Genomic DNA, 21,446 nt, shown 5'->3' with positions numbered 1-21,446 from the left:
TAAATACAGGTGCTGTGGTGTCATGGCTTGCCTCAGTTACCCTGGTCCTTCCCCAGGTGTGTCAATCACCTCTCCTTTCCCCCACCCCGAATCCTGCTGGGCACTGTCTATCAGCTCAGGAATTCCAGAGGGCCATCGAGTGATTGGGCAGATTCAAAATATGCTCTCCATCCCTGGGGGCCATTGGTGCATCCAGGTGTCCTTTTTGCCCCTGAGATCTCCTCCCCTGTACCTGGTTGGTGGTCCTTAGATTCCTCCCCTTCCCCTCTCCCCTGATCAAAAGGTAAGGAGACCACACGCTCGGGAGTTCTGGTGAAGCTGTTGCAGGATTCAGGGGCCATGTGGCCCAGAATAAAAGCTCTGGATTAAAACCCTCCATCAGAACTGTCTTCTTCCTTCAGCACGGCCTTAAAGCTTCTCCAGCACAGGGAGGCCTGAGGAGTGACCCCCTAAAAGAGTAAGCCCCAGCCCACAAGCATCGGAGCTTGGGTGTGCCTGGGCTTGCCCCATTGTGCCCACAGCTAGCCAGAGTGTCTCTGGGTGCAAACACCACATTTTCCACTATTTGGCTCAGCAGCACAGCCAGACAAGCCAAGGCATGTTCCATTCAGCAGTATTGGTAAATTCCAATACACAGGGATCCCCACAGTCACGCCGGCCGTGACAGCAGCACTTACAGTGGAAGTACAGCTCCTCGTCCCCATCCTGGCTGGCTTTGCTGTACCCACACTGCCTGCAAAGAGAATGAAGATGCACACCAGCACCTGGGCAGTAGCTCCTCACCCCAGGTGAACCCCCCTGGAGCACGCCTGGCCCTGCTCACCTCCTCCAGACCATCACACCGACCCCCAGGGACAGCAGCACCGTCAGCCCCACGATGGCCACCACGGCGATGATGAGCACGGGGCTCTGCTCACTGGAGGCCACTGTCACTGCAGGAGGGAAGCAGAGCCACTCATCAACGTGCTCTGGGGCAGGTGTGAGGAGAGGAGCTGCCCTGGTCACTGCTCCCATGGCCAGCCTGTGTCCTCCAGAAGAGCTGTGGGAGTTTGGCTGCTTTTCGCCATCCTCACAACAATTCAGGTTCTGGCTCAGCTTTAGGAGACCAGGCTGGTGGGATCAGTCCAACATGCAGGCAGCACAGACAGGGCAGCCCAGCTCCTGGTGCTGGTAATCAGAGCTGAGGAAGAATCCTGTTTATCAGAGGAGCATTCAAAATTTATGGCCTTACAAATAGTTTTCTTTCATCACATTAATCCCTTTTCCTCCTGCTTTTGCAAACAGGGGTATTAGATAGCTACATTCTCTATAAAATTTTTATTGGCTTCAATTAATTCTGAAATGTCTTCTGTATGGCAAATGAAGGCAATTTAAAGCCCTGTTAAACACAATCTGTGGGAGCTGTTCTGAGCCAGCCAGCTCAGCCTTGCTCTTCCAGCCAGCGTGGGGGATTGTGCTGAAGCCCAACATCCCTCCAGCCCTCTCCTAGTGAAATAAGATGCTTTTGGACCACAGTTATGAATGGGAATTTAAAAGGAGAAGTCTCAGCAGATAACACTGATGCTGGCTGCCCTGAGCCAGCCAAGGAGTAGGCAAGCCAAGTGCCTCCTGAGCCAGGACAGCAGCGGGAGGCAGGGAGCAGGCATGAGCTACGCCTGTTTTTGGGCAATCTCAGCCAAAGAGCAGAGCCTGTCCCAGCCTCCTCATGAGAAAGGAGCCAGAGAGCAACTGCCCTCATTGACTCTGCACTGAGAAGAGACAGGACAGGCTCCCCCAGGACAGGCAGGGCAGCAGGACCAACCCCATCAAAATCTAATGGGAAAATGCAAGGAGAAGCAAATTCCTGGACAGCAGTGGCCCCTAGACCTGGGAGCAGCAGAACCAGAGGAAGAAGTGCTGCTCCATGAAACCAGGAGCAGCTGGGGCACAAGCTACAAGCACAGCATCCCCAGGGCTCAGCTCAGAGCCCTGCTGCACTTACACTCTGCCAATGTCTCCACTTCAATGCCAGGGTTGAAGTTCCCGTAGTCTGGAGAGGAAGATGTTCTGATTTGGAAAATGTAGAGGGTTCCAGGCTTCAGGTTATTGACTGTCACAGCTGTTGATGTGGTTTTCACAGTTGAGTAACTTTGATCTCTCTGATCCTGTGGAATAATGAGATACCTGAGATGGAGCTGGAGTGACAGCTGTGCCACAGAGCCAGCATGGCACAGTCGTGTCCTCAGCTCCGGGTCCCATGAGGACAGCCTGTCCAAAGAGCCTCCAAAAGAAACAGTACATTCCCTGGATGTCTGATCAGCAGAAATTACATGGGAAGGTCACAGGAAATGGCAGATGGAGGTGGATGGTGCTATGAAGGCAGAAGATGGGGTGGTGGGGAGCAGCTGTGCCACCCCTCATGGCAACTTCCCCCTGTGCCAGGCTCAGCTGTGGCACCAGCCAGCCCTTCCCTGCTCCCCTGCTGCATTTTTTTTTTGTGGCTTGAGATACAGAACAGAATAGCAGTACTGGAGCAAACCTGTGTGGATTGTAAAATGGCAGGTGGAGCCCCAAGGGGCACCCCAGCCCCAGAGTGTGGCACAGGCAGAGTCCCAGCCCCACAATCCAGCACAGGCAGAGTCCCAATCCCAGAGTGTGGCACAGGCAGAGTCCCAACCCCACAGTGTGGCACAGGCAGAGTCCCAGCCCCACAATCCAGCACAGACATGTCCCAGCCCCACAGTCTGGCATGGGCACAAGCAGCAGCCACTCACTGCACTGCTCACACCCCTACCAAATGTGTTTCCATTTGATACACATTTTCCCCTTTGAGTCTTCACCGTAAAAACAAAAGCTTTAAAAGCAGAATTAGGAACTAAGTTGATATCCATGTCAGCATCAAGAGCCTCATTTCAGTGAATAACTGATAAACTGAATTTAAATTCTCTACTTAAGGAGGAAGGTTCCTCATTTCATACCCCAAGTATCATGTTGCTGCAGCCCATTTGCACAGGAATTAATGTCTTGGGCTCCAGCATTTGCCCTCCTCCACAGATCCCTCCTCTCAAATCTATCAGATGCTGAAAATCACATTAATATGAATCAGCTTCACGGTAGCTTGTTTCTAAATACAGAATGCTGACATGTCACCTGCACAGTGTGCCTGACACGCCGTCAGCTCCATAACGAGCCCGAGCACACGCAGATAAGGTAATTTGCAGAATTGTGTCATAAACTGCATTCATTTGGATTCAGAGCCTCATCCCTGCTCTGCCCACTGGTATTTCTCCAGAAATTCCCAACCTACAGCACCTGTCAAACAGCAGCAATTTTTAAAATCAAGAAACTGTCATAAAAATATTTGCTAGGTCTCCTCCCATGCAGAAGGGCCACCCACAGTCACAGGTTTGTGGCTCTCAGTCCTAAACCAGTGCAGACCACAAGGTCCAACACTCTCCTGGAGAGTAGGCTGGGAATACAGAGAGCATCTCCTCCAGGACGTAGGAACCCACTGTGGTGTCAGTCCCTGCCTAGCTGCAGGCACAGATGGATGGGCACACACTGCACCCCACCTCCTGACGGGGGCAAGGGAAGGACACGGAGCCAGGGGGCACAAGCAGAGCCCATGGCAGTGCCCAGTATCACCAGCCAGGGGTCTGTACAGATCACAAACGGGATGGGACTGCTGGGGAAGGCATTTCAAGCTGTTTTGTTTTCCAGCATCACTCTCATTACATGGTTGTGACAATGGGAAAGTGCCAGCAGCTCACATCCCAGGCAGCAGACAACGAACTTAATCTTACAACTCACTTTAAAAGTTTTTTGACCAATCACACAAAGCAAAAGCATATTGACAGTAGTTCCATCCAAGCACTATAAGAACATGTACCTTTGGTTAAAATAATGCTTGCTTATTTTGGATAAAATATCTACTTGTAAGCCTTAAAACACAACGCACAGAGCTCCATTATTAAGGTCAGAACTCGCTAGATATACTTTTCTGCAGCTTAAGGAGGTATTCTAGACAAGTGTTAATACACAGACCATTTTTCCATTTGTCCTTATTTTTCTACTTCTTACATAATTCTCCTGCTGACCAATCTTATGGCTACTGCTTAGCTCCAATCACAGTTCTCTGTCTCTGAGGCCTGCCTTTTGCAGCTTTCCCAAAACCCTCTGATTTTAAGGATTCCCACACCCAGAGCCTACCTTCTCAAAGTACTTGACCTCGTACTCGGTGCCATTGGCAGCCAGGAAGCCTGGCTCCTGCCAGGACAGGGAGACACTCTTCTGCTCCACTTTGTCTGTGCGGATGTCGGTGACAGGAGTTGGCACTGAAAATGCAGAGAGGAAAAGGGCAGTGACTGAGGGGCTGCTCCAGTAAAACCTTTCACTCAAACAGCTGCAGAGTGTGTGGCTTCTGCAGACACCAGTCCCCTCTCTCTGAATCAGGACTGGAATAGCTCTGAGCTGGTGGCCATCCAGTGGGAGAAGAGAGTGGTAAAACACAACAGCTTTGTAATCCATGGGCAGCCTGGAACACTGCAGTGGAAAACTGGCAAAAATCCTGACAGCACGCTCCACCCTTAGTGCTGCTGAGGGGGCTGAGGATGGGCTGGTGTCCTGGCTCTGAACCCCTGCTGAGGATGTCTGGAAAAGGCAAAACACAATCTTTGATCAGGAGGGCTGGTGGGACACACCAAGGCCTCCTGAACCACCTCACACCAGATCCATCCCCTGCAGCTGGACTGCTGAGGGTATGACCCCTGCTCTGAGAGCAGGCTGTGCCTCAGGAGCTGCTTGTGTATTTCTGGTCAGCACAAACTCCCTCCCCGACATGCACGCATCCATTTAGCTCATCCACTGCAAGATGCACTTGCCAATATTCCCATTTTAACCAGGTTTGGCTCCAAACAAGTCTCCAAACTAGGCAGGCAGCAGCTCACAGCCTCAGGCACAGCAAAAGCTGCACGGGGACAGTGACTGTTCCCAGCTTGTCCTACTTCCCATCAAATCAGGACATTCTCTGGATCCATCTCTGTCCCACCAAGGCTCCCATGGAGAGGAACAAGTCCTTAGAAAGAAAACTTAAGTATCTGTGAAATTTCGTATTTATTACTTAGCTCATTAATCTTTGCTGAAATAAAAAGCCCTCATGATGTTTTATTCATGGTGATTTGCTCCTTGATTCCAAGTCACTTTGTCTTCCTGTGAGAGGGGTCAGAGGGGCTCCTGTGCAGCTGCCATGGCTCACACATGGCTCCCTCTGCTGTGACCCACCCCAGGGTGTGGGACAGAGCCCAACACTATCCCCCAGCACTTGCCTTGGGTCCTGCTCCTGTAAGATAAGCTAAGTGTTCCTTACTGTGTTGCATGATCCCCATCAATAAAATATCACACAGCTGCCCTCCTGTGTCTCTGAATCCTGGAAATGGACTGGAGAGACCTGACTGCGTGGTCCTGACTGTTAACAAAGTCAGCAGGAAAAATCCTACTCACTCACAGATGTGCTTTAGAGCAGAGCCCATGGTACATGACAGAAAAGTAGGTGCCAGCCTCAAACATGTTTAAAAAACATTAAAGAAAATCACACAGACTATAAAGCATTTCACACTGTGGAAAAAAATGTGTTTCCCATCAATATTTTAAGCTCTCCTATCATTGCCTCTATTCGGAAAAGCAAACATTAAATTATTCACCACTCTGCCTGATTTTATAAACTCCATTCCCCTCTACGTGGGTTTTCTCCTGTTGATTAACCAGCATAGCAGCAGAACAGGCATAAAACTACATGTGGCAGCGTGTCCTTCCCCAGAACAACTCGCTGCACCCAGAGCCACCTCTCCCCTCCCTCACCAGTCACTAACATCCCATCACAGAACACGCCTCAGAGATCTCCATTCCAAAGCAGAGAAGCTGCCTCGCCAGTCTGCAGGCAGCCCTTTCAGGGCAAAGACCCCAAGAGCTCAGACATTTGCCCCAGAGCTGGCTCATCCTGCAGCCCCACTGCCCCAGGGTGACTGAATCAGCCCTGGGCATACACAGGCAAATCTACTTTGGAGGACCAAATCCAGCTCAACCCCCTTCTCCAGCCTCAGGAAGGAGGATGCATTCTGGCACTGGTTGCATTATTAATCAGCAGCAGATTTAAAAGCTCTTTAAGGCAGGAGCCTTGTATTCCTGCAGGGAATACAAATGACAGTGGCCTGGAGTGCACATTTACATGGCTAATGCAGCTCCACTCCTGCAGGCAAACAGTTCCCCTCACTCCTCAAACACTTTTATTTAGTCCCATGCTGGGGACAGATTAGAAAAAACACAGTATTAATTTTGCCACCTGCAGACTAAATTGCATCTCCTCTTTTCACTGCAATTACAAGGAACGATGGACAATTCCCTCTGGTGACTGCTGGAGGGGAAGGACAGCACGGAGCTGCAACTCAGAGCTGGATTAGAGGAGCAGGATCTGACAGCTAAATAAGGTCTTGTTTCTTGTTTAATTTTTCCTCTGAACCTGTTTATCAGCAGACAGGGCTCCCCTGTGACTTCCGAGACCGCAGCACGACAGCCACCATGGAAGGCAGCACTGCCCAGGCATCCCTGGAGTCTCCCTCCTCCCGACCTCTGGCCCCATCCAGCAATTCTGTGGTGGGCTCTAGTGACAAGGGGCTGCAGAGTCAGGACTAAGAAACCTGAGGAGCTGCTCCCCAGGCTGTCCCTGCCAGCTGTGGCTCCGTGTCCTGCCCATGCTGGGTCCCCTCCTCACAGTGGGGTCTTAAACTCAGGACACAACTTTCTCCCCAGCTTCTCCCCCTCTTTCCTGACAGGCACGGGTTAACCACCACTGCCACCCCTTGCCAACAGTGCAAAGGCAAGAGGAACCAGGGCACAGCTGACAGGGCAGCCCTGGCCTGGCACTGCCCAGGAGGGGACACCCTCAGCCATAAAAACTGTCAGTGTTCCATGAAACTCCCGAGCCTCGGCTGCCTGGGTAATTCCCAGCCACCATCTGCATCTGGAGACTTGACAGCTCAACAAGAGACATTGATTTTGAACAGATTACAGCATTAATTATCCACATTCTTGACATGCATTTCAGTTCCCCCAGGAGTACACGGTATCGAGCAAGGGGCTGAGATTTCCCCTTCCCCAGGGGAAAAGCTGCTCTTAGCAGCCAAGGTATGGGCTGGCATCACTGACTTGCTGCTTTGCTCTCTAAGAGAACGGGGCACTCACTGCCCACACCTGAGCTTGTGCCCAGCTCAGACCTGGGGGCCCAGGCAAGGTGGGAGCTCCATGGCACCAGTCCCTCTGCCTGCACCAGGCTGAAGGAATGGCTTTTTATCAGACTTCTTTTAGCTCACCACACCCCAGCCTGTTCTCTGTCCCCCTGGCCTGAGCTCAGGAGGCAGAAGACCTTCCCAGAGCTAAATCCATCCTTGAAGAGCAAAGATCCTAACGAGAAATGACACCTCTGCTGAGGAGCAGTCTGCAGCCCAGCATCCCCCCGTGGAGCCACAGGGATTATGGAATGAGGGGAGAGAAAGCAGCAACGTGCACAAAAACCATTTGATCAAGTGGTGGGAAAATTATTTATAACAAGATCAAAGTTTAATCTCTTCAGATGAAATTGTTGGCCATTTCCTGCCAAGAGGTACCTGAGGATCATCTGTCTCCATTAACTGTGGCTTGGGAAAGGGTTTTCATACAGATTAATAATGGAACTGCAGAGGAATGGACAAGGACACGACAAGCCAGAGCCGACTGTCCTTCAGCAGAGCCAACAGCACAGGAGGGACCTGACTGTCCTTTGGCACAGACAACAGCTGAGGAGGGACTCCTCAGCCAGCCCCTCTGGTCAGGGACCTGCCCACAGGCATGGGCACTCTCTTCCTTACCTGAGGGAAATGCCAAACTGGAAATGGAGGGGGGAAAATTACAGTAAGAATTGTGTCACAGACCGGCACAGGATAGAAAGTGGAAATCAATTTTTTTTGTTTCTGAAGGATAGCCAACATTTGAATTATCTGTTTTAAGGAGGGGTTTTTGATGAATGGGCTGGAAGTGCTGCTTCATCAAAGGGGGTTCTATGATTTATAAATTCAAACTGCAGCCAAATCACAGAGCAGACTTGTCCCTTCACAGCTCAGGCTGTCACTACGCTCACTCCTTGCATCCCAGAGGCATCAACTGGAACCCTCTGATAGTGCCATGGGCCAGCCTTCATCTGCCCCTCTGCCACAGCAAAGCACCCAGGACAAATATGCCTGTGCCCCCAGGACAAACTGAGCAGGAATGGGGTGATAGTAAAAGATTTTAAAATCATAGAAAATTTGGGGAGTTAGAAAGAAAGTTAGACTTAGTAGGTCCTGGGAAAATGTTAAAGGTAGGCCCTGGGAAATGTTAGGCCTTGAGTTTGCTAGATCATGTGAAACTACACCTGTGTAACCAGTGTATGATAAATGATATGATTGTTAGATGTGGTGATTACTTAATAATTAGATATAATTTTTGTTTAATCATAAGAAGAACCATGAGAAACTATGTTCAAAGGTTTGAGGGGGGCCCTGAAGACCCCTGACAGGAGCTCTGGCCTGGCTGAGGTGGATGTTTTCTGGATGTTATGCCAAGTGATTGTTTGCTGTGCCTTTACAGAACACTGCTTTGAACAGGTTCTGACAAATGGTGGCTTGTCCTTCCATGCCTGCACCTGCCCCACAAGTTCCGACAAGCGGTGGCTTGTCCTTGCACGCTCGCTCTGCCTCACAGACCAAGGGGTCTCAACACAATTGCCCATGAATCTTCCCAACCTTTTGGCCAGATGCTACTCACTTTGGATTGAGACTGTATAAACTGTAACTTTTGAGATCACTTTGGTGAACCCCCACAGACGACAGCAAATCTCTGTGGCTGGACCATGAGGATTCCGTCTCACTGGTAGTTACATTCCCCTTCCCCCCTTTTTCTTTCTATCCTTCTATCCTTCTTTTTCTTTCTTTCTTTCTTTCTCGATTTCCTCTCGATTTCCTTTTAGATCCCCCTATCACATTTGCTGTTGGCCCTCAACAAATGCACATTTGCTGCAATTAAACCGACAGTCCAGGGTTGTTTGTCTTTTGCACTTTCGCGATCGGCAAACGAATCATGACGATTCCGTCTCGTTGGTAGCTACATTCCTTTCCCCCTTTTTTCTTTCTATCCTTTATTTCCTTTTCAATTTCCTCTCAATTTCCTTTTCGATCCCTCCATCACATTTGCTGTTGGCCCTCAATAAAGGTGCATTTGCTGCAATTAAACCGACAGTCCCCTGCTGTTTGTGTTTTGCACTTTCGCGATCAGCAAACAAATCATGACGATTCTGTCTCGTTGGTAGCTATATACCCCTTCCCCTCTTTTTCTTTGTAACTTTTATTTCCTTCTCGATTTCCTCTCGATTTCCTTTTAGATCCCTCCATCATATTTGCTGTTGGCCCTCAATAAAGGTGCATTTGCTGCGATTAAACCGACAGTCCCCTGCTGTTTGTCTTTTGCACTTTCGCGATCGGCAAACAAATCATGACGATTCCGTCTCATTGGTAGCTACATTCCCCTTCCCACCTTTTTCTTTCTAACTTTTATTTCCTTTTTGATTTCCTCTTGATTTCCTTTTAGATCCCCCTATCACATTTGCTGTTGGCCCTCAATAAAGGCGCATTTGCTGCGATTAAACCGACAGTCCCCTGCTGTTTGTGTTTTGCACTTTCGCGATCGGCAAACGAACCACCACAACTTCACTCGCCCTAGCGGATTGTGACCCCCACACCCCAAAGCTGACCCACCAGAGCAAACCAGCCCCAGGGGGGGAAAACAACAAGCTGTCCCCGTGCGTGCCACGTACCTGCAGGGCCCGTGGACACGTTGACCTCGGCGTACTGCTGGCCGGCCAGCGGGCTGACGGCCGAGACGCCGTTGAGGGCCAGCACGCGGATGGTGTAGTTGGCGTGAGGCAGCAGGTTCACCAGGGTGACCGTGCGGCCCACCAGCCCCGTCTGCTGCGGCACGAAGCCCACGCTGCTGCCGCACTGCTGGCAGCGCCCCGCTGGCGCCGCGGGGCACCGGCCACACCACAGGCTGTAGGTGAGGTCGCTGCGGCCGCCCGCGTCGGCCGGGGCGCTCCACTCCAGCACCAGGGAGGACTGGCGCAGGCTGTACACCAGGTTCCTCGGGGCAGAGGGTGGGCCTGGAAGGAAAAGAGCGTCAGTGCACAGGTGTAGGGATGTGCTTCCTGTTGGTGGAGTGATTAAATTGTTCTTTGTTTAAAAAGGGAAAAAGCACACAAGTTTCTCTGCCAGTTTCTCTCCCTACACCTCGTAGGACTTTTGGGACTTCACCTCAGACCTGTGGCTGTCTGACCAAGAGGTCCCACCTAGGTAATTCACTAAAAAAGGAAAAGAACAAAGGAAATAATCACTTTTGTGGGGTGTTCTAGCAGGAGCAAGAACCTTTTGGACCTGCAAAACCTGGCTCGGTTTTTCTCTGTAAGAGCTTTGTTATCTTGCCTTTTATTAAACCTCTTTACGTTTCCAACACTACCTCAGAAGCCATCCTGCTAATTTTATGTCGTTTGGGGTTGCTGAGCTATCTCAGGTGTGATGGGTTTCTCTGAGAGCTCGTAGGACCTGGCTCAAAGAGCAACACATCACAAACTTAAAGATCCTCTCTGGGAGCAGCAGAGCAGGCGCTGGGGGTAGAGCACAAGGGCATGGTCCTGGACAGCCACAGGGGTGGCACAAGGGGACACGGAGGTCCTGGACAGCCACAGGGGTGGCACGAGGGGACACGGAGGTCCTGGACAGCCACAGGGGTGGCACGAGGGGACACGGAGGCACTGGTGTGTGCAACACAGTGGGACAGAGGCTCCCAGCTGCAGGGATGTGTGTGCACCACCAGCCACAGCTCACAGTGTGCATGAGGAGCCCCTGGCTGGAGCCCTGAGCAGCTCTGGCCCCTGGAGCCCACTCCTGGTCAGGCACTGCCCAGCCATGCTCTGCAGAGACAGAGGGTTCCTCATCCCTGTGCTGGCAGCTGGACAGCATCCATCACCAGAGCAGCTGGAGTCCAGTCCAATTAACTGGAGGCCATTTAATTAAAACCTGTGAATTATAGTCACTAAATGACTGTGCCCCAGTTTATCAGGGAGTCTGCGAGCCTGACTGCACATCTGCCTGATGTGTCTGTCTGATCAGTCTGGGTTGTAGGGACAGCCCCTCCATCCCCCCTCACTGCACAGACCCCGAGGGGAGCACACAGAGCAGGCAGGCACAGCCCTGGGCACGGCAGGACAGACAGAGTGAGTGCTGGACAGACAGACAGAGACCTACGTGTGCAGGAGGCAGATGGTGGGTCTGAAGGAGACCTGGAGTAATTTGTCTGGCACAAACAGAACGTGGAGGCTTCCTCATGTGTGAAGCTGTGCTCAGGGCATGGAGAACAGAGAGGGAGACGGAGGGAGGGCTTGTAAAACCCTGGAAGGCAAGCTGAAAGAGAGAGAGGCTGTTAAGGGGAGAGCAGCACAGGATAAACTGGGACATGTCTGGTGACTGCATTTCCCTGGAGCCTCCTTTGCTGCCCCTGGCCAGCAGACACCACCCTCTAAGCTGCTTTCCCTGAGCACCTGCATGATCCTGGCACCAAGAAGGATGTCCCTTGGTTTTACCCATTTGGGTTCTGTAGCTCTGCACTGACTTTCATAGTAAATGTCATTCCCTATCTAGGGTGCTAGATAAACCAGGAAAAAATAGCAAACGTTAAAATTACTCCTGAAACTTCCAGTTCCCTCTTTAGAATTGAGAAACCAAATCAGAACTGGTAGTGTATTCATAGAATGGAGACAGATTGTGCTTTTTTCCTTTAGTTAGGCAGCACTGACCACCACACAGGGCAGAAACATCACTGCATCAGACACGACAGGAAAATCAATCCTGTTTACAAACATGATGGGATCCAAGCACTAAACCCAGACCCCATCCCTCAGACGTGCCTGTCACACAAACCTGACATCTCATCGCAGGAAACTGAACATTTCCAATTAGAAGTGTCTTTCAGAATAGTCCACCCTGTTTTCTAACAGCCAGAAGTAAGTTCACAGAAGTGTCTGTCATTAATAATGGCACAAAATGCCCCAGTTTGCATGTCCCAGGAGCAGGCACCACAACCCCATGTGAGAGTGTCCCACGAGGAGCCATGGGCTTTACTTGTTAATTTTTTTTTTCCTTGGCTGTCCAAAACTTGCCCTTGAGAAGAACAAAAGTGCCCAGCACACGTGATGCATCATATGTGTGTCTCTGTTTCTTTTTTCAGACAAACTCCCACCCTCTTCCACCTCATCCTACGAGTGTTTTTCTTGGTCTCCAGCTGGTTTAGGTGTCCCTGTCGTTTCACAGTGCTTATTTCTACAGTGGGTATGTGACAGCTCTTGGGGGATCAGGTCATCAATTTATAGAATGAAATTCTCTTTTTTTGTACACTGCTTTCTATCCCGTTCCTGGTCCTCTGGTGCTACCACAAGTAAATTATTAAACAATAAAATTCAATAATTCATTGTCCCAGAGCCAAAGAGAAGCAGTCAGATGGATCAGATGGATCAAATGCCTCTCTCCAGCTCCACCACTGACCACAGAAGCTCCTCAAGCAGCCTGGTCCCTGTCACTGGCAGAGAGAGCACATTCCCCCCTCTGTGTAACACTGTCTGCACCCTGCCAAACCAGCTGCACTCATCTGGGGGGCAGCCTGGCTGATAACCCAGCATGAAGTAACCTTGGGAAGGGCTTCTCTTACACCTCACCTGACACAGCTCCTCAGGCAGGCGCCGGTGTTTTCGGAGAGAGCAATGTCCTCTCTCATTGCCAGCCTGTGCCACAGGGAAAGCAGGGGTGACTGAGGATGCAGACCTGGAAAATGCATGGTTTCCTACCCCAGTGGCACAGGACAGCTTTCCATTTCCCTTCCCAGTGAAGTCCTACCAGCAGCAGCACTGAGTGTGCCAGCATGAATTAATAACAGCTGCAGCCTCACTCAAAATGCCTATACAGGCATTTATAATTAACACTACAACTCCGTTGTCTTCCAAAATCAATTCCTTTCCAGTTTTGGTCATGGAATTGTATCTGACAAAGTTCATCTGCTTTAATGCGTGTTAATTTTCTCTGTTGAAGCAGGCATTCATAAAAATGCTCTTTAGGAAAGCCACAGCTGGGGAGACAGGCAGCCAGCACTGGGGGTGCCACAGCAAGAACCAGGACAGCAGCACGGGCTGAGGCACCCCAGCAGCCTGACAATCCCAGTAAAGGGCAGACTGGGAGCACTGGGCCCCTCCAGCTCTCAGGCTTGCATCCAGCCCTTTGAGCAGCACTCAAACCTGCAGTCTCACCACTGTCATCCCAGGTGTTCACAATGCATCTCTCACAGGAGCTCTTGCTCCTGCTGACCCCTCCCTGGACCAGGCTGGCACAGCCCTGCTCCATCCATCTAAATCCCATTATCAAGTCACTGTTTATCATGTTCCAAACATTTCATCAGTGCTTCAGAGGCAACGTGCCTCAGGCCAGCACAGTGGGAAGGAGGGAGCAGCAGCCCCAAGGAGGGACAGACGCTGCCAGCCAGTGCCCCTGGACAAGGACAGGCTGCCCAAACCAGACAGGGCACCCTGTGTAAATCACTGACAGGACAGAGCTTCAGTGGTGCACTGAGGTGGCCAAAGAGCCTTGCTGAAAAACATCCTCGGGTAGCAGAGAGGCTCCTGCCCTCTCCACGCTGAGTCTGAGATCTCACCTTGCCTTGCTGCACCAGCTGTGATCAATACTGCAGGCAGAGAGCAGGGACAGCACTCGTGTCCAATCTCTGTGCCAGTGTGAGAGGGACAAAGCCAGCACGAGGGGCAATCAATGCAAGCACTGAGTCAGGCTCTTCTCACCTCGGTTCCATGTCTGCCAGGATGGGAATGTTGGGCTGTACCACCCCAGAGAATCCAAAAGTACCTTGCCTTCCACACAGTTCGGAGGTTTTTAACTGGTTTTCAACAAGCAGCCTGTGGTCCAACACATTGCCAGCAATTCTGACACCTCTAGACAATGCTACTCTGTAATTTTTGTCCTTGTTAAATCATTTGTGGAGTACTAAAATGAAAACCTGTGTCCAAGGGCAAGATCCTTGTGCATCCCCAACAACGAACTCTTAACAGCCGAAATTAAATTTAGTGATTTAGCCCAGAACAAAGACAGTCTTGAAATATCTAACAGAGTGCATTGGATGAATCCAGCCAGGGCTGACAGAACCTCCTTGCTATTTATGCCAGAATGTTCCTCAAGGACACACTGAAGCAGGCACATCTGCTGAGCCAAGTGCAATTCACTGCTGTCTCTCTCAGCTCCCTAATGCACCCACCCCACAGTCCCTGGTGAAGGACTGGCTGACCAGCCTCTCCAGTGCCCTGCTGAGCACTTCAGCTCACACAAACCCCCTCAGCTGGATTTCAACAGCCCATCCAACACGTTCACCCAGCAGCCAGATATCCATGACCTCAACCTCACAGGAATTCTGCAAACAACTTGTGATGCTTGTAATTGTCAGAGTAGCTTGCTCTGAAATGAAATGTCACGGAGCGATTTGTGTCTGGATCTGTCACCACTTCCAAAGCCATAATTATTTCAGACACACTGTGAGCAGCAATGCAACAACGTGCAATCCCAAATGATGAATACCTCCAAGCCTGGCCATTACTGCAGAGAGATTTTACATGGCTGCTCCATGTGTGGGAGCAAACAACACCCAGCTGATCCCACCTCACAACCCCCCTCAATGTGCTCAGCTCCAGAATTCCTCTGGAATTTCCTCCAGTTCCACACAGAAGCAAGCACAGGGCCTGACTGTGGGATGCCTGTGGCTGCATCCGTGATGAAAGCAAAACCTGGTGCTCTGTGCAACTTGCAGAGCCCCAGGAGGAAAAATAAACGTATGCATAATCCTCCAGCATCAGTCAGCAGATAAAGTACACTCCAGGAGCACTTACAGGTTTGTAAGCTAATGTATAAAAGATGAAACAAATCAAAAGCTCCAAGTGCTGTACATTTGGATCCATCTTTTTTCTATTTAAACAGAAAAGCAGACCTCAGGCTTCGGGAGGGATCTTTGCAGTAAATGACAAAATATTGTCATTTATTATTTTAAATTTCTCTAACTTTCAATTGAACTATTTCTTTTCCACCTAAGGACACTGCAGTGACACAATGCTGTGGTGGGACATATCCAATGGACAGAAAAGCATCTGACTCACCCCACATCCCACTCCCACCCTAAACCTCTGCTTTCTCCCTAAGAGAGATACAAATAAATCTTCCTTGTGTCTTGTCCATAGCAGGCTGAATTCAACATGCTGCTCAAAAATCCACCCAGTGATGCAGACAAGGAAGGGGAATTTCTGTTATTCCCCATTTCAAACAGCACCTGTGGACAAGGCTGCCACTGAAGCCACCTCCTGTGTGAGGTTTTAAAGAGATGAGCAACACTCATCTCTTTAAAAGGTCATTTAAAAATCCTGACAAAGCACTAGAAACTATTTCAACTCTAAAACTGCTTCCAGTGACGTCATTTCCATGTAGACAAGGGACAGGGACACTAATTAGACCATCACTGGCCAGGCCAAGCAGGGCTCCAGGTGCTGGTGAGGGGCAGCAGAGCATGGGACACAGCAGCAGGCAGAGCTGGCTCCTGCCAGTGCTGTCAGAAGTGGAGGAAAATGAATTGAGGAGGAAACTTTGCCAGAGCACAAATTTACGTTTCTGTCAAAGAAGAGTGGCTGGCAGCTATTTTTGGTAACTGGCCTCCATCATATTAATGCAATGTCTGGTTTAAGTTGTCTTATTTGCAGCAAATCTGGCTGGTAAATATTAACCTTGAGCTTTGTTGAAATTCTCCTTGCAGATATTACCAGGGATTGGATAGAAGAGAGGAAGCAGAAGGAGACAACTTTGAATGAAAATGTCAGGCAGTTCCCCCACATCACGGCTTCATTTACACAAAAACTATTGCTACACATCAAAACAACCAGCACAAAGGGGCTACAGCTCACACCTGACAAAATTAATGGCAAAAAGACATCAAAGCTGAGAAGGCAAGTGAAAACAAAACAGGGATGGGCAAGGAATCATCCACAGAGCACAGGACTGCCCAATTGCCTGCCATGCATCTTCTGGGAATGGGTTTTATGGTCAGAGTAAGCACAGAGCAGCAGCTGGCTACAGAGATACATCAGACAAGACAAGTCTGAGTGTATTTTCAGTGACAAACTCTCCTCTTCTTCGTGAGTGGGTGTTAAACAGACACTAAAGTCGTGCAGTCCCACCCCAGAGATGGCTGCACTCCACCAAACACCAAAACAATTCATCAGAAACATGCAAACTTGTCAGGAGGGCTGGAGCAGTGGTGCAGGACAGGAGGATGGACACGGAAAGACTCAGCTTTCCTGCAGCCAGAATTAGCAGAGTCAGAAGTCCTATTGGCCTTTGTGTCATCTCTCCTAATTTCAGAGCGAGGACACAAACCTTCTCTTGGTACAGGATGCTTTCAGTAATTAAATCAGGGTTACAGGGACACCAGCTCTGCCAGCAAGGTTAAATACCTTCACCAGTTCATCTCCTGCTTCCTCCACTGCTGCCAGCACCACCCTCAAGCATCCCCCTGGCCCCCATGCCACCCCACAGGCACTAGCAGAGCCCCCACCAGCCCCAGCCCACACCCAGACCTCTCAGGCCCACAAGAGCTGCAACAGAGACTGTGGCCAGGAAGATTTGTGGGCAGCAGGATCCACACCCTCTGAGCCCTCCAAACCCACCTCCATGGGATCATTGTGGTGGAGCCAGGTGTGTTGTGCCACCAAACTGCCAAAGCATCCACCTGCCTCCAGCCCGAGGGCTTTTGTCCTCATTGAAGAATTTCCAGAGCCCTGGCAGCTTTCATCAGAAATCTCTCAAAGCTATTCACTTAGCACTATGCTAATGCAGGGCTGCAAACAAACCCAAAACTTTCAACCCTTAAAAACTATTTTCTGATATTTGACCAGACATCAGACGCTGCTCCACAGAGAATGACTAATGACCTGCTTTCTGTGAGAGGGGAGAGAAACTTAATTATGTCCATTAAATTACTTCAAATATTTTTCCTCAGAGAATATGAATTATTTAAACTCAACACAGAGAAACCTGAAACATTAGCAAAAGCCTTCTGGGACTCACTATGTAAATCCCCACTCCAAACAGATGTGGAAAGCATGGCAAGCTGCCATGCAGCCACTGAAGCAATCAACAGCACTGAGATTTCAATTTGATAGCTTTAATAAGGTCTTCTTAAGGAGAAGCCACTGCCCAGAGCACTGGGAAGGGCATCCCACCACCTGGAGGAGGGAGGCAGCACCATCAGCACAGTGAAAAGCCTGGAGGTGCTGCTGAAGGGCAGAGAGCTCACTCTCCTACTGCACCACCTGCCTCCAGTGCAGGGCAACTCCACCTGCCTGGGACTTACTCAGCTGTTTTCCTCTCAGTCTGTTGTTGAGGTGAAAAGGGAGACATCCAAGGTATCACCTGGACACCAGGTATGGGTAGCAAAGGGTCTTTTCAGATGTACTTTACTGAAGAATTCACCTCCTTTCCCAGGTCCCAGCTGGCAAGAAGGTGCCCAGGGGTGACATTAGCCCAGCAACTCTCTCCATTCAGAGGCTCCACACCCCAAGGAAGAGCATGACAGCCAGCATCCCACACTTGGCTCTCACCTGCCTTTGAAAGGAAGGTGGAAGTGGTCACAGCCTCAGGTTCATTAGTGGGATGCCTTGTTAAGGCAGAGGGTAAATCCATTTTTGCAGCTGCCCTTAAACATAACCTTGTGAGCTGTAAACTCACCAAATTACAAAACCATGTCCAAAGCGTATCAATAGGGATATTAACGTTCTAGAGTAATTTTAACATTACAGATAAAGCTGTGGGAAATGCCTGACAGCACCCAGAGCTCTGACACATCTGCCCAGCCAGCACCAGGCTGCAGAGCAGCCCCACGCCCTCCAAGTGCCACCCTCCAAACAAACCTCTGGTGCTTCACTGGGGAGCTGCCATCACCCAAACAAACATACTGCTGCAAAAGACAATTCTGCTTGCCCAAACTGTCCTCTGGCAGCAGCATGGACTGACAGACAAAACCTGCCAGGACACCAATGGCCACGTTTACCTCTGCATGCCCCGTCCTTCTCCTCAAAGCCAGGGCTGCACATGCATTTCCCTACGGGCACCAGCCACTCTCCCTCTGCGCTGCAGTGCATCCGAGGGGGGTTATCCACGTCCACCTCAGCATGGGCAACACAAGTGCCCTTAACCTCCACCAGCGTCACAAAGGCCGTCTCTGCCACCGTGTCCGGGAACGTGGCCAAGTTCTGCACGGTGCTCAGACACTTCTTGTAATAAACCCGCACGGAGACCAGCGCCACGCAGGCGCCCACGTCCTGGAAGCCCAGGTGGAAGCCTCTCTTGCTCAGGTGCCCAATCTCCCTGAGCTCAGTGTTGAGCTTCATCTTGCGCTCGCCCAGGTCTCCCTGCGTGAAGCTCTCGTCGGCAGCGATGGTGTCGATCTTGGTGTGCTTGCCCTCACGGACGCTGCGGCCCAGGTCGGCGTCAGACTCCACGTAGTACAGGTTGAAAGTCTCCTTGCAGCTGCTCGTCACGCCGGGGATGCTGTTGCAGTCCCGCAGGGTGAACTTCAGCTCAATGAAGATCCTCTGGCCGTCGCGCCTGGCGATCCAGCCCGTCTGCAGCCAGTTGTTCTGGTTGGGCTCCATGACGTTGCAGACCTGGTACGTGCGTATCGGCCTGTAGGTTTCATCCACGCCGCTGATCTCTTCCCACTGGGGACAGAACACAAAGCTCGGGAGCTGGCCCAGCAGAGACACGCCAACCAGCATCAATGTCACTGCCACAAGCCCCCCAGCACAGCCATTTACTGCAGGCACTGGAAGTCCTCAGCCCACCAAACCCACCAGCTGCATAACCCTGCTCCTGGGCCACCCAACAGCTGAGCTCTCCACAGAGGTGCAGATGGGAAAGCGCAACCAGAAAGGCAGCACTGGCAGCAGGTCTTGGAAAACAAAGCCTGATTCTGGACACATCGTCTGCTGAGGAGCCAGAGCCTTCATCCCCCACACACTCCTCAGATTGTCTGTCCCTGGGAAGGTGCATCCACACAGTGTAATGCTGGATGGGGTTGGGCCACCCAGAGAAATCCAAGGTTTCCAAGAAATCCATCTCTAAGGAGATGTGACACCAGTGACAAGGACATCAAACGCCTTCATGAACAGCAGCAGCTTCTCTGCCAGGAGAAGTTTTAGCTACAACAGGACAGCAAGTGAAACAGTGTTCCCCCAAAGCTATCAGCAGAGATTCTGATCAGTGAAATGATGATTCAACCCTCACAGCCTGAATGACGACCTGGCAATTTCCCAAAGCAATTCTTTCTGGGGGTAAATTTATGCTAAACAGTCAAAACATACCCAGAACAGAGTTTCTTCTGCAAACAAACATCTGTGCCACGCGGATGACTCCAGGACCTATCACTCTTCCCTCTGAATGCTTTGTTTCCATCCGGGAAAATTAACCCAAAGCTGCAAGGAGCACAACTCCAAGCCTACTGAAAGTGGCTTTAGCCCAACACCAGCAGCAAAGCCAGGAGCTGATGAAACAAACATTACATGGCACAGCTCCCAGCGTCCTCCCCAGCCACAGCCCTCGGATTCTAAGGGTGTGACTGACCCTTGGTGCTCATGCTGGTGTGGGAACCACAACACAAAGCCTTTATTGGCTTGTTTTAGTGGTGCAAAATCCCTTTAGAGGAGGGACCTCACTCCTCGCTCTGCTCCCAGGGGCTCTGATCATGCCAAGCTACCCACCGACCTTGCTTGAGGAGGTCCCGTGGCTGCCAGCCCCACCCAGCTCTGTGTAAGCAGAGCTCTCACAATGCTGCTGGGCACCACGAAGCTGACAGAGCCTTTCACGCTCTCCAGAGGCGCAGAGGGACAGCCCCAGCCCCGTGCTTACCCCGTTCGAGGGGTGCGAGGTCCAGCCCAGCTCCGCCTGCGATTCCTTTGAGTCCAGCAGGACAACTGCAGGGAAGGCAGCGTGTTAGGAAAAGCACTGACACAGGAAATGCTGGTAAAAAAAAATATGCTGGTAAACCCCACGGTGTCCATGCATGGGGAAGCTCAGTGCCAGGCTGTGCCATGTCCCAGGGCACGGGAGCAGCTCCACCAGCCATGGCATCACCGTGCGAGCACCGAGCGCCACGAAGCTGTCACTGCACACCCAGAGCAACCTCGCAGGTGCCTGATCAATGCCCTGAGGACTGTGCAACCCCAGGGACACCGCAGGCAGCAATCACTGCCCACAGCGTGCGGATGCCGGTACAGAAAGGTACCAGCAGCTGCTTTGAAAGAGGGATTTCCCTGGCAAACGACACCTTTTTCCCACAAAACAGCCAATTCTGTCTTTGACAGGAAGAGCTATTTCCCTCAGTTCACAGCTTCACGATCCTTCCACAGCCAGCAAGCAGCCACAGCCCCGGCCGGCAGGCTGAGCCTCGGGAACCGGGAGCGAGGGGCGCATCCCCGGCGGGCACAGCCCTGACCACCGCTCCGGGATGCTCCGAGACACTCCTGTCGCCTCCGGGACCAGCGGGCTCCGTCCGTGGCAGCGCAGTCCCCGCGAACACGGACCCCAAGGCTCGAGCCGTGCCCGTGTCACGGGACTGCCAGCGCGCCGCTCGTGCCTCCGGTGATGGCGGGGACCGGGACACCCCGCGCTGACCCGTCCGTCCTCTCCCGCTCCTCCGGCAGATCCCCGCGCCCCGGGGAGCGGCGGAACATCCGCGCCACAACCCGTCCGGCGACCCCGCCGCCGAGCCGAGCCCGGTACCGCAACGCGCAGCCCGACCCGCCGCGGGCAACCAAAGCCGGGGACGACGCGGCCACACCACGCTCGGAGGCAACCGGGCACGGGGGACACGGAGCACCGGGGACACGGCGCGGTCGGGCGCGGCGAAGAACCGGGAGGCGCGGCCGCCCCGCCCGGCTCACCCTGCTCGGCGGCGGCGCGGGGCAGCAGCGGCAGCAGCAGCGGCAGCAGCAGCGGCAGCGGCAGCGGCGGCAGCGGCAGCGCCGTCTCCATGGCGCCGCGACTCCGCGCCCCGCGCCGCCGCCGCGCTCCCGCTCCGCGCCCGCCCCCGCCGCCGCGCGCCAACCGCCGCCGCCGGGGCGGGGCCTCCGCCCGCGCGGCCAATGGGCGGCGGAGGCGGGGTGGAAATGGGCGTGGCCAGGCCTGGGGGCGGGCACTGTGGAGCCGGCTGAGGGAGCGCGGCCCCCCTGAGGGCTCGGGCTCGGGCTCGGGCACCGGGCGGGCTCCTGA

The 21,446-nt window shown here is 52.1% G+C and overlaps 1 protein-coding gene across 3 annotated transcripts in view; it reads right to left on the bottom strand.

The window, feature by feature from the left end:
- EPHA10 (EPH receptor A10) overlaps positions 1–21,236 on the bottom strand; it is a 30,655-nt gene extending 9,419 nt beyond the window's left edge. For all 3 annotated transcript variants that reach the window (XM_064398507.1, XM_064398508.1, XM_064398509.1), the window contains exons 1-9: positions 21,119–21,236; positions 20,085–20,149; positions 18,229–18,898; positions 11,340–11,495; positions 9,857–10,198; positions 4,189–4,313; positions 1,982–2,144; positions 824–932; positions 678–733 (exon numbers count right to left, since the gene is read on the bottom strand). In XM_064398507.1, the coding sequence (XP_064254577.1) occupies positions 678–733; positions 824–932; positions 1,982–2,144; positions 4,189–4,313; positions 9,857–10,198; positions 11,340–11,495; positions 18,229–18,898; positions 20,085–20,149; positions 21,119–21,209 (1,777 nt within the window). In that variant the 5' untranslated portion in view covers positions 21,210–21,236. The remainder of the gene's footprint in view (positions 1–677; positions 734–823; positions 933–1,981; positions 2,145–4,188; positions 4,314–9,856; positions 10,199–11,339; positions 11,496–18,228; positions 18,899–20,084; positions 20,150–21,118) is intronic.
- Between the last annotated feature and the right edge of the window lie 210 nt (positions 21,237–21,446).

This window comes from Passer domesticus, chromosome 24 (genome assembly GCF_036417665.1).
Source record: "Passer domesticus isolate bPasDom1 chromosome 24, bPasDom1.hap1, whole genome shotgun sequence".
Classification (NCBI taxonomy): Eukaryota; Metazoa; Chordata; class Aves; order Passeriformes; family Passeridae; genus Passer; species Passer domesticus.
Note: the sequence above shows the minus strand (reverse complement) of the source record. Positions and strands in the feature narration are given on the sequence as shown.